Consider the following 12589-nt stretch of genomic DNA (forward strand, 5'->3'; position numbering starts at 1 on the left):
GAGAGTTATGGGGCTATGGTCTCCCAGTATACACCAATCTGCTTTTCCAACATCATAGAAGGAAAGTCCCAGAGCCTCTTCTCCTTGTGTGTCATCTCTTTTGCTGTTTACCCATCTCTTCCCCCAGCTCCCTCTCCACCCTGGGAATGTTTGTCCATGCTGTGCCTGCCTCCCAGGGTACCTCCCAAGATGACTAAATAGAAAGAAAAGGAAAATACTTCCAACAATGGGGCTCAGATGCCTGCTCTTAAAACTCTTTTCAGGGCATGTCATAAATCACACCAGTGCAATCGACCGTGCTAACTGAAAGCAGGGCTTTGGTGGGATTACTTCTTAATAGCCGAAAATTAATCTCAGACCTGTTATGGAGCTTTTGGAACATAGACTTTATAACTATCTTTGCCTACAGTAAAAAAGTGAAATATTACAAGTTCTGTTTCTTATTGTTTTAGTCTTGCTGGTAAAGATTACCTCTAGGCTGTTGTCTTCATTTATAAAGGAATTCTGACCAGATGTGTGAAGATGGTCCAGCACTTAGGATCTTCGATGGCACTTGCAGAGGACCTGAGTTCAGTGCCCAGCACCTGTGCTGAATGGCTCACAAGTGCCTGTAACCTCAGTTCCATTAGATCTCCACATCATCTTCTGTATTCTGCAGGCACATGTACACGTGCATACACATGAACAAGTAAATACACACACACATACGCACACACACACACACACACACACACACACACACACACACACACACACACAGATACAGATAAATAATTGTCAGAACGCCCTGGACAAGTGACTGAGATGTTCATGTTCGTGAATCTTTCTTCACATGTGCAGTCATTTTCAGTTCTGTAGCAGCAGTGCTGGTGATATGGACTATTTAGTAAGCCTGTACCTCAGGCTAAACAACTACTAGGACTCTTGCTTTATGGGATTCCCTTTTCACATTTTTATTGTACACAGTTCTGGGCTGCAGGGATACACTTCGCATTGTGTCTGTTCAGTGTACTCCCCAGCATGGTCCTGGGGTTACAGGGATATACTTCATACCATGTCGGTTCCCTCTCAACCTGCTCCCATTAGTCACTTCATGTCATATACGGACATGATTTTATATTTCCGTATTTATCTTCTGACACTCCTACACGTGGTTCCGTGCAACCGTCAACAAATGGGTCCTATTACTAAGCCCGTTTTAGAGCTGAGAAAGCAAGGGTTCGAGAGAAATGTATTTCCCTATAGGCACATTAGCAGATCTAAAACTTGAACTCAAGCAGGTGACTTTATATTGTATGTCCCTTGTGGCCCCATACAATAGATATTGGGTACTAGAGAATAAATAAAATATCTTGCCCTTCACACCTACTCTCGACACCCTTGTTTTCTAACTCTTCACACACAGAGAAATCATATCGTGAGACCTGCATTGGAACCTGTTTGCTCCTAGTGCTGGTTGCATCATCATCATCATCATCATCATCATCATCATCATCATCATCATCATCATAATTATTATTAATGTTATTATACCATACAATTTTTAATTTTTTAAATAAAAAATATAATGGTATCACTTGCATGCTTTCTCTCCTCAAATTCTTCATAAGTGTTGTTGCATATTTGTGTGTGTGCATGCACATGCATGTGTGTGTATGTGTGTGTGCTCCTAAATGCATGAACACAACTTTCTCAGTCCATAAAATGTAACTCGTTCTATCATTTCTAGGAGACACAACTTCACAGCAGGTTTCCTGGTTTTTCTGTCTCTTATAATCTATCTACCCTCCCCTTTTCCTGGTGTTCCCCAAACCTCGAGTGCAGGAGTAGTATTGTAGATATACCAATTGGGGCTGCACACCCTGTAATCATTTATTTATCTATATTTTGACCAGCCATGATTTTCCATAATGACCTCCATCTGTTGCAAAGAGACATTTCTTTGACGAGGGATAAGGATTACAAGTATCTATGGGTATAAGAATAAATATTTAGATTAGAGTTAATATTCATGCTGATTTAGTAGAGTGGCAATTGTAGGTTCTCCTCCAAGATCCAGGAATTCACTAGTTTTGGAGAGCTAGCCATTTTTCCAATATCAAGCATGATTCATATTCTCTCTCTCTCTCTCTCTCTCTCTCTCTCTCTCTCTCTCTCTCTCTCTCTCTCTCTCCCTCCCTCCCTCCCTCCCCCCTCCCTCCCTCCCTCCCTCTCACTCTCTCTCTCTCTCTCTCTCTCTCACATGTATGAGTGGGGTTGTTGAGTGGGCTTCAGATCAGATGAAAATGCTTCTGGTTACCACAGGAATACATGCTGCTAATGCACACCGTGACCCTAGTGATTGTTACAGTTTACAGACATCATCGATGGATAGAACCATGACTTGCTCCCCTGCTTTGGAAGCTGCATGGTGCCTCTTGGTGCTTATTTTCAAGTGAGCAGTGCGTTTTATCTCCAGCTCCAGGAATCGTAAGGAGTAGCTTGTCATAGCTATTTTATTACATCATCATCTCATTTCAACCAAAAGTAAATGCTGGCTTAAAAACACGCTGAAGTTATGGTAGCTGCCTTAATTAGGGACAGAAGTTGTGAGGTTTTAAAAGTCTTTCAATCAGAAAAATCATAAAATATATAAACCTTCCATACCTCTAGTAATGTAATTTCACTAGTAAGTAAGCAGACAAGCTTTACCACATCTTTTGGTGAGGGATCACGAATGCCTCTTTGGGAAGTTTGTATGCCCTGTGTGGATGGCAGCTCCAAGTTGCCTTTCTCTAGGACCCAAAAGCTATACTATGGATGACTCCCAATTTCAGTTTCTCTATAGTGGAAATGAATGAGGAACTTGGGAGCATTATTAGTTGGAAGCCTTCCAAGTATGTCATGGTTTTCTCTTTGAACTTTTGGCGCCATGACTGACCTACCTGGATCAATGAAGTAGACCTTCTCAAGTCTCTTCACAGAAATCTGTGCAAATTCCCATGAACTAACTTCTAAAGAATGGATTCCATTGCCTTGTTGATTTAACAACATTTTCCCATATGTAATGTACTGTGATAAATATAATTTGGCCTAAACAGACCTGGGAACCAGCAAAACTGACATTTTGATCAAAGTGCATATTGACTATTGGGAGAAGAGAGTTTGTGAATGTTCCAGATAGGAGTTAATTCCCTGTAAATCTCAGTGTACACTGCAAAGGAAAAGGGTAATAAGTGACTTTATAATAATTTGTAAGATAGAACTGTCATAAGATTAGCAGTCAGTAAAACAAGTATTTTGCTAAGTTTGCAATATAATTTTAAAATAATTTTAGCATTAAAATGATAGCTTCTAGGGAGATAGCTAAGTGGATAAAATGATTGACATGCAAATATAAGGACTGCAGTTTGGGTAACCAGCAACCAAGTAAATCACAGGAGATGAGGAGGACAATTCTAGCACTTGGGAGGCTGAGATAGAAGAACCCTGACTAAGTAGGACATCTAAATCAGTGCAGAGATCTACTGAGAGAATCTGCTTCAATATGTAGGATGTAGAGCATTGAAAGGAAACACAAAGTAGCATCCTCTAGAACACACATACATATGCATGCACACACAAGAACATGCACCCACAAACACAAGAACATGGACATAAATGTGAACATACATATGTGTACACACACACATAAAATAAAATGATCTCAAAAATACTCTATAAATCATCAGCTTCTCCTCTCTCTCTCTCTCTCTCTCTCTCTCTCTCTCTCTGCCTCTCTCCCTGTCTGTCTCTGTCTGTCTGTCTGTCTGTCTGTCTGTCTCTCTCTCTCTCTCTCTCTCTCTCTCTCTCTCTCTCTCTCTCTGTGTGTGTGTGTGTGTGTGTGTGTGTGTGTGTTCTGATTTTACAGGAAGCAAGACCAAACGCTATAATAGACACACTGCCCATGGCAAGCTATGTTTGGTTTAGAAAACTATCATGAGATTTGAGAATACGTTTTTCATTGTTCTAATCTGAGGTTTTAGCATTTCCAGTGGGTTGACTATATCAGTTCTCAATTCTCTTGCTTGAACATGTTTGATCTGTCTGGGTTTCATGCACATTTGCAAGGTCTGCTTTGTGTCACTTCTCTGTCTCCTCCAACACAAAAGATATCGGTAATGCACTGAGTAGGAAGATTTGAGAATTCTTATATGTTCTGCACCTGGGCAGGGTTATCCTCAATCTGTTTCATAGAATTAGTAATTTAATCATTGTCCTCGACTCTGTAGAAAGCAAAGGTGTAATGTGATGGCTCCATGCACCTCAATAGGGATTTATCAGGTTAAATGTCTTCCCCTTCCTTCCGTTGTAAGATATGACCTCCCTAATCATCTGAAACAGCACATTTATCACCGTCTTCACTCTAGCTTGGATCTCCCCATCCTGCTTTCCTTCCTTTAAGGAAGTGTTTATTAGCTTCTGTTTTCATCCTGTGTTCTTCCCATAGTTACTTTCTAAAACTTCTTTTAAAAAAATTAGGAACTCTAGGATCTGAATATTTTGGCCCAAACCTAACATAGCTTTAGCATATAATATCAAAAAATATAAGATGCATTAAATATATGGTATTTTACACTGTGTTGTGGATTGTTTACATATACTTACTAGGATTTTTACAACTTAACAGCCTATGGTATTTAAGAAGCTCAATGACTGTGTTCAGAGAGTGAGTTCTTTCTGATGGTGGTCCACGTTCAGAGTTTCCCTTTGCCTAACCATAAACATGACATAGCAATAGCAAGTCTGAAAATACAGTTCCTATAGTTGACTTGATGTACATATGGCTTATCTTGAAGGAGAGATATTTTTTTTCAGCATTCAGCATTTGGTCCTTCATGGAGGAGAAAGGCATTCCTGTGGGCCCTTGATGGAGCTAGTACATTGGGTTGGCAGTTGAGAAGCAGAGAGAGAGAGAGAGAGAGAGAGAGAGAGAGAGAGAGAGAGAGAGAGAGAAAGAGAGAGAGAGAAAGAGAGAGAAAGAGACACAGACACAGAGACATGGAGAGATAGAAAGAGAGAGGGAAAGAGACAGAGACAGGGAGAGATAGAAAGAGACAGAGAGAGAGAAAGACAGAGAGAGACAGGGAGAGATAGAAAGAGAGAGAGAAAGAGACACAGACACAGACACAGAGACAGGGAGAGATAGAGAGAGGGAAAGAGACAGAGACACAGAGACAGAGACAGGGAGAGATAGAAAGAGACACAGACACAGACACACACACACACACACACACACAGAGAGAGAGAGAGAGAGAGAGAGAGAGAGAGAGAGAGAGAGAGAATATGATGTTCAGTATCCATATCTGGCCACAAGTAGCAGAAAACTATAAACCTCAAGTTCAACTTTTCCCCGAGACCACATTTCATATGTCCTAAAGTTGACGTAGTCTCTCTAGACAATGCCACCAGCTGGGACCAACCAAGTATTTGAATACATGAGCTTATAGGGATGTTACATGGTCAGTCTGTCATCCTGATCCTTTGGTTGAAGGTGAAAATGGTATTTTGCAATTGTCCAGCTCCTGTGTCATGATGCTACTCATGCTTGTGAAAATTGAAAGTCCGCATGTGAGACACTATCTGAAGTCAACTGGATGGAGAAAAGATGGGAGGAAGGGAAATGCTTTAAAGTGTATGCTTTCAAAAAGGCAGTGGGTAGCCCTGTGTGTGGTGGTACACACCTTTAAACCCAACACTCAGGAAGCAGACAAAAGATCTATGTGAGGTGGATGCCATTCTGGTCTACAATAGTGAGAGATATACATAGATAGATCAATTGATCGATCAATCGATTGATAGATAGATAGAATGTATTACAAAAAAAGGAGAAAGCAGGGAGTGGAGGAGGCAGAGGAGGCAGGAGGCAGGGGAGAAGAGAGGGGATGGGACAGGAGAGGGGAGAGGGAACAGAAGGGAAGAGGAGAGGGGAGGGAGAGGAAAGGGGAGAGAAGAAGGGTGAGAAGAGAGGAGATGAGTGGGGGGGGAGAAAAGGACAGGGTAGGGGAAAGGAGAGGATAGGGTAGGGTAGGGAAAAGGAGAGAGGAGGGGAGGGGAGAGAAGAGAGGGAAGAGGAGAGGAGATGGGGGAGAAGAGGGGAGGGGAAAGGAGAGAAGGGGAGGAAAAGGAGAGACAGGAGAGGGGAAAGGAGAGGAGATGATAAGGGAGCGGGGAGAAGGGAACAGAAGAGAAGAGGGGGAGGGGAGGGGAGAGAAAAGGGGAGGGAAGGGGTGAGGACAGGAGAGGATGTTTTATGTTTTATGTTGTGCTTGGGATATATTTTTAAGCTTTGTTTAATCATCTACCTTAACAGGCCAGCTGTGGTCTGTGGCTAACGCTCTGAGGATGAGTTCGGTTTGTTCATTTGAAGCTTTTCCTTTCTGTGGTCTTAGCATAAACAAGATTATAGTGTTTATTGTCATTGCCAAACAATTTACCAGCTAAACGAAACATACGATTATTATTGGCTTACTTAGAAATTTAATTATTTTTATTTGAAAAGATGTGTAAAAATACCTTTGAGTGAATCCTCCATTTCTTCCCCCACTTTGTATGGGATTTTAAACACCATCTCAATTATAGAAGCCCCCATGCCTGCCACTGGCTAACAGTCTCTCAGGGAACACGCACGTAGCTTTATGGTCTTCGTACTGCTTATTGGCAGTCGTCAGACCTCTCAGTATCTCAAGTGTGGTTACTCTTGGCAGGTTTTGAGCAATCAAATTTGATTGTTAGTCTTTCATTTCATGCCTCAGTGGCTTCTTTAGTTATTTCAGCCAAAAGGGTAGCGATAACTTCTTACATACAATGCAGCTTTTAACTCTTTCACAAGTCTGTTCTCAAACTCAAAACCCAGTCAAGCCAGGCATGATGTAATATCAGTAGGCAACGTGAACATTTTTCTTCTTGTTATTTCCTTTTTCTGCGAGCAGTCTGGTCATGTCGGCTCCTCAGCTGATTCCAATCTGTATGTTTTGATTCTTGCTTGCTTTTCTTAAGAACCTTTGCCACAGAACAATACATAGGAAATGACATGGTGTGCCTCCCCCAGCCTGTGCACCACCAGACTGATGGTTATCTCAGGGAAAGCTCCTTGTCTGGGCCCAACGGGTGGTCTTTGGGGGTTTTCTCTTTAACTAAGTTGAGTGGTCCCATGTGGAGTCTCTCCCATGTGGTCTCTCTGGCTCACTCAAGCTCCCTCCTGCCCAGGGCCTGTGATACCAGGCAGGGCTCTTCTAGTCTTTGGGCTTGTTCCTGATAGGCCATGCAGTCCCAGGTAGGGTTCATACATGCACATGATGTGCTTTGATAATATGCACTTCCCCCTTCTCCCTAAATACTTCATAAAATTGGAATACTTTTTCCTAAATACATGTGGAATACATGACATGCTTTTATAAGCTGTATTATAAACAAACAATGATGCATGAATGAACGAACTCATGAATGAACGAACGGTCAAACGAGGGACTGGTAAGAGAGTTCATTGTTATAAAGGTTCTTCCAAACCGTACACAAGAGATTTTCTCCATAGTCCCTGTTTCCAGGCAACTATCCCTTGTGTCGAGTTGGCAGAAACCCATCGGAACAACACCACGTAAACAGACTCAAGGGCAGAAATGACAAAATCACCTTCAGATACAGCAAAAGCCTTTGATTACATGCAACTTCCCTCTATGATAAAAGTCACGATGATTCTAGAGATACAGGGGCCATATGTCCACATAATAAGGGTAATATACAGCAAGCCCAGAGCCAACATCATGCCAAATTGTTTCCCATTTCCTTTTTCCACATTATTTTCCTTTTATTGATTTTTTAAAAGCACTTTACTTACTATGTTTTGTCCCCTGTGTCTTTTCCCACAGACGTCTTCCTTTTTGATGTATTTTCTTGCATGGATATTTCTGTCTTTGCATACTAGGGGTTTACTTGACAGCTTATGAATTTCTATTTTTAAAGCTTCTCTCTGCCAGATTATAAAATAACTCCTTTATACTTCCTTTTCCTCTTATAATTTTATACATTTAATTTTTTCATATCATTGGAATTTAAGTGTATTGTGAGAAAATTATTAAAACTCTAATAACTTCTCATTGAAAAGTTTTAGGGCTATCATTTCTATCTTTATAATTTTATATATATATATTATAATGTATATATGTATGTATGTATTTATACCACAACCATGACTCAAGATTTATAAATGCTAATACAGAATTGTTTGTTTACACTATCGCTTTTTATTCTTACTGTTACCTTCACAGTTTAGCATTAACATTATGGGTAGGTGGGCATACATTTTTTTACAACCTACATTTAATAAGGGTTCAATCTCCCCTCTGCCTTACCACCCAACAGAGGTAGTAGAAAAGAAAACTTATTAGGATATCCAGGAAGTGGACCTGTTCAGCAATGGTTCTTTGGGGGCGAACTTGATCTTCTTGTGCAGCAGTTCAGTACCACAGCAAACACCAAATACGACTCAGCAGCCACAGACCAGTCCTCTAGACAGGCAGACACCAGGCACGAACCGGCAGCTACAGTCCTGTCCTTTCAGCAAGAAGAGGCCAGGCAGCTGTGGTTCAATCCTCAAGACACTGCCAGGCTCCCCAACTGGCCTGAGGTGTGGACTCTGAAGTGACAAGCTGCCACAGGAACCTCATAAGCAGTTCGTGGCAACTTCCTCTCAATGGTGGTTTTACCACAAGTTGAGTTCAACAACTCTATGTAAGGCGAACCAATACATACATGCTGTTAGCAAAGAAAAGTGAGGCAAATCAAACCAAGCCAGTGCTTGTCTCCCACTGTCTGTGGGGTCATATTTATACTCCTACACAGTGGGGTCATATTTATACTCCCTCATCAAGAGTCCTTTCACATGTCTGCTATATCAAAACATCCTTTCCCCTATGTGCCCCAGCAAAACATCATTTGACATAACTAACTTTCCAAAGAAAGTAAAAGTTTTCACTTCATGGGTCATATTATTATTATTATTATTATTATTATTATTATTATTATTATTATTGTTTTGCTTTTTTCTTTTCTTGTTCTGCTGTTTGAGGAACTATATGACACACTGTCCTTAAACTCACTATAGAACTAAAGGTGGCCTTAAATTACCCAAATATTGTGATCACGGGTGTCACCCCATGCCCAGTTCTGCCTTGGGTTTTTACTGTACCCCAAATCACAGGTTGAAGAAATGAAAACGGAGATTTTAGTGATTTCAAAGTTCGAGGTGATGGTGCTGTAGAGTGCTGGGTTATATGTTAGACCTGGATCTTCATGCCTGGATCCGGGACCCGCCTCCTACATCAGTACAGTGTGCAGCTGGAGATTACATGGCTCTCTGTGCCTCGTGCTCTAACTGTGCAGGGCAGCACAAACACTCCTCTGCCGCTGGCTTTACCTGGCCACCTGGCCTTGTCCGAATCCCTCCTCTCCCTACTCCCAACCGCCCAGAAGCAGCAGTGAAGGAAACGCAATGCCTTTACTTGCCGTTTTAGTTTTTGTTGCTGTCTTCTCCCCTTCTCTGTCTCCTACGCTAACCTCCTGAGCAGATGGGCAACTTGACAAACTGCAAGGAATGTTTCACGCATGCGCAGAACTGAAATCCGAACTCATCAACCTGGAGAGGCAGAGTGTGAATTTGGGCACAAACCCGGTGACTTTTCACATCTGTGTCTAAGACTAGTTGACTCCCCACCACCTTCGACACTAAAACTTCCCCGGGACCAAGATCTTCTCCTACATTAATGCTACTTTCGAAATCATATTTTTCCAGTGATACTTAGTAGAGCAAAGAACTCTCTTCCTGAGAAAGGTTTGAAGTTTTTTGGTTTTTTTGTTTTTTTGGTTTTTTTTCCCTCAAATGCTCTGCTTCTTGATTGGTTCACTCTTCTGGTTATTTGCCCAGGCGATACCGACTTCGAAGCCAGAGCTTAAATGTGCTAGGCAACTGCTCTACCACTAGGATGCGCACAGCCCAACAGCTGTTATGGTCTGGTTATGGATGCCCGTCCCTCCTCTAGCTCTAGCTTTGAACGCTACACTCCAGATGGAGAAAGAAACTGCCCCATGCTGCTTCACAGTGGGGTGGCTGAACCGGAAGAGAAGGTGTTGTAGGTTGCCACCAGCTGGAAAGAAGGCAGCTGGATAACGTCAGTGCAGAGAAATGATGAATGTTTTAGGGGATAAGTGTGCCGACCATGGTTTGAACATTACACAATATACAACCTAAACTGTTTGAAATGGTCTTTAAAATATTTAGTTTTATTTTCATGTGCAAAAATGTTTTATGGGTGTGTATGCATGGGTGCCAGGGGTTTTCAACCTGTGGGTCGTGACCTTTTTGAGACTCGCATATCAGATATCCTGCGTATCAGATACCTACATTACAATTCATAATAGTAGCAATTTTACAGATACGAGGTGGTAATAGAATACTTTTATGACTGGGGCTCACCACAACGCTAGAAACTATCTTAAAGGGTCTCAGCATTAGGAAGGTTGAAAGCCACTGCCGTGCACCATCTGCGTGAAGTACCCAGAGAGGTCAGAAGATGGCATTGGACCCAAGGGAAACGGAGTCACAGACGATTAGGAACTGCCATGTGGGCTCTAGGAATTGATCCCAGGTCCTCTGCAAGACTAGTAAAGGCTCCCAACCTCTGAGCCATCACTCAAACCCATACCTATAACTTAGATGGGTCAGTATTAAATACTCTAAAAATATAAACTTTTGAAAAAGTAGAGACCTACAAAACTAACCATCGCAAATTTTCGTATCAAAACAGCAATGTGACTTGAACTGTGTCGTTCTGAAGGTCTCAGCTCAAATCACTTGCCTTTTCCTTCAACTTGGGTGCAGACATAACAACGCAACACAGGGTCTTCTCTTACTACACAGCCTAGGTTGTCCCTAGATCTTACTGCCTCAGCTGCCAGTACTTCCGGCTTGTAGATGCGCACCACCATGCCTCATGACTGTTTATTTTTCGTTGATAAAGCTCAGATTTAGCTCACTTCACCCGCAGACATTCACCTTTCCTGACCTCTTGCTTTGGTGTCCCAGTCAGGAACCAGCGTCACCGTGGATATTGCCGTGATGGGCGAGGCGCATGGCCTCATTACCGACCTCCTGGCCGACCCTTCTTTGCCTCCGAATGTGTGCACGTCCTTGAGGGCCGTGAGCAACCTGCTCAGTACCCAGCTCACCTTCCAGGCAATCCACAAGCCCAGAGTGAACCCCACTGTGACCTTCAGTGAGAACTATACCTGCTCCGACTCTGAGGAAGGCTTGGAGAAAGACAAGCTGGCCATTCCCAAGGTAGGTGCGGCGTGAGGGGCGTGGTCTTCACTAATCTTTCCACTGCCTCTCAGGTTTCCTTCCCACTACATCTGTGAGGTCCGAAACAGAACCTTCCTGTGTAGCCCTGGGATCCTAGTACTTGCTATGTAGCCAGTTTGCTTGTCACATTCACTGCCTGAAATTCCCCTGGGGCCAGCAGACACCACTGTTGCTCTTCGCACGTGACTTTCGAGCTTCTCTTTCGGTCTTCCCGGATAGGAATAGACGAGATTCAGCCGGTATTGTTCAACAAACTGCTTCCTTTTGCCTCGCTTCCGCTCCTTGCTTTACCTAAAATTTGATGGCCTGGAATGTGGTTAGTGATAAAGTGAATCTTCCTTCCAGCGCCTGAGAAGAAGTTTGCCTCCAGGCTTGCTGAGGAGAGTTTCATCAACTTGGACAACTACCACCTCTGCCACAGGACTGCCTACCTTGGAGCCTGCGCCAGTGCGGAGGGACCGCAGCGCCAGCATAAAGCCACATGAAGCCCCTTCACCCAGGTCAGACCTCACTCCCACTGGCTTCAGGTCTCCTCAGAGGACTTACTTGCCAAAAAGGATTCATAAAGTCCATGAGAAGAGATGCCCAACCATAGTCACTGAGAAGTGGGCTTTGAACATGCCGGATTTGCGTGCTTAATCACAGGATGACTTAGGGCCTGATTGACGTGACCTTGAATTTAAATGCTAAGAGTGAGTGGGATGAGTCCTGTACCTATGACATTGAGTGGAAAAGGTTAAAGTCAGAGTGAAGTTGCACTATACCTGCATCGAGATTCATACCGAGGAGTTGGGGATTTAGCTCAGTGGTAGAGTGCTTGCAGGCCCTGGGTTCGGTCCTCAGCTCGGGGTGGGGGTGGGGGGGGACGGGGACAAAAGAGATTCATACCGAGAACTTTAAATTGAATACATTTAGTCTGACATTTACGTGAGATTCTTACAATGGCTGTCAGACCAGTTCTGCTTACTGTTTTCAGAAGGATTATAGATAAAAAGGTAGATGGTATAGTATCTTAATAACACTTGGATATATTTGACTCTTTTACATTTCTCTGTGTGACTGTGCATGTATGTGTATGGTTGTATATGTGTGTACATGTGTTTTTGTATGTATGTGAGTAGATGAGTGAGTGCATGATGCATGTGTGTATGTGTATATATGTGTTCATATATGTATGCATGTATGTATATATATATGTGTGTGTATGTGTGTATA

General features: G+C 42.7%; 1 protein-coding gene across 2 annotated transcripts in view; it reads left to right on the top strand.

The window, feature by feature from the left end:
• Positions 1-12589, top strand: part of Pde3a (phosphodiesterase 3A) — a 266256-nt gene that overhangs the window by 206543 nt on the left and 47124 nt on the right. For both annotated transcript variants that reach the window (NM_017337.1, XM_063286623.1), the window contains exons 3-4: positions 11099-11353; positions 11720-11874. In NM_017337.1, the coding sequence (NP_059033.1) occupies positions 11099-11353; positions 11720-11874 (410 nt within the window). The remainder of the gene's footprint in view (positions 1-11098; positions 11354-11719; positions 11875-12589) is intronic.

Source organism: Rattus norvegicus, chromosome 4, assembly GCF_036323735.1.
Source record: "Rattus norvegicus strain BN/NHsdMcwi chromosome 4, GRCr8, whole genome shotgun sequence".
Lineage (NCBI taxonomy): Eukaryota > Metazoa > Chordata > Mammalia > Rodentia > Muridae > Rattus > Rattus norvegicus.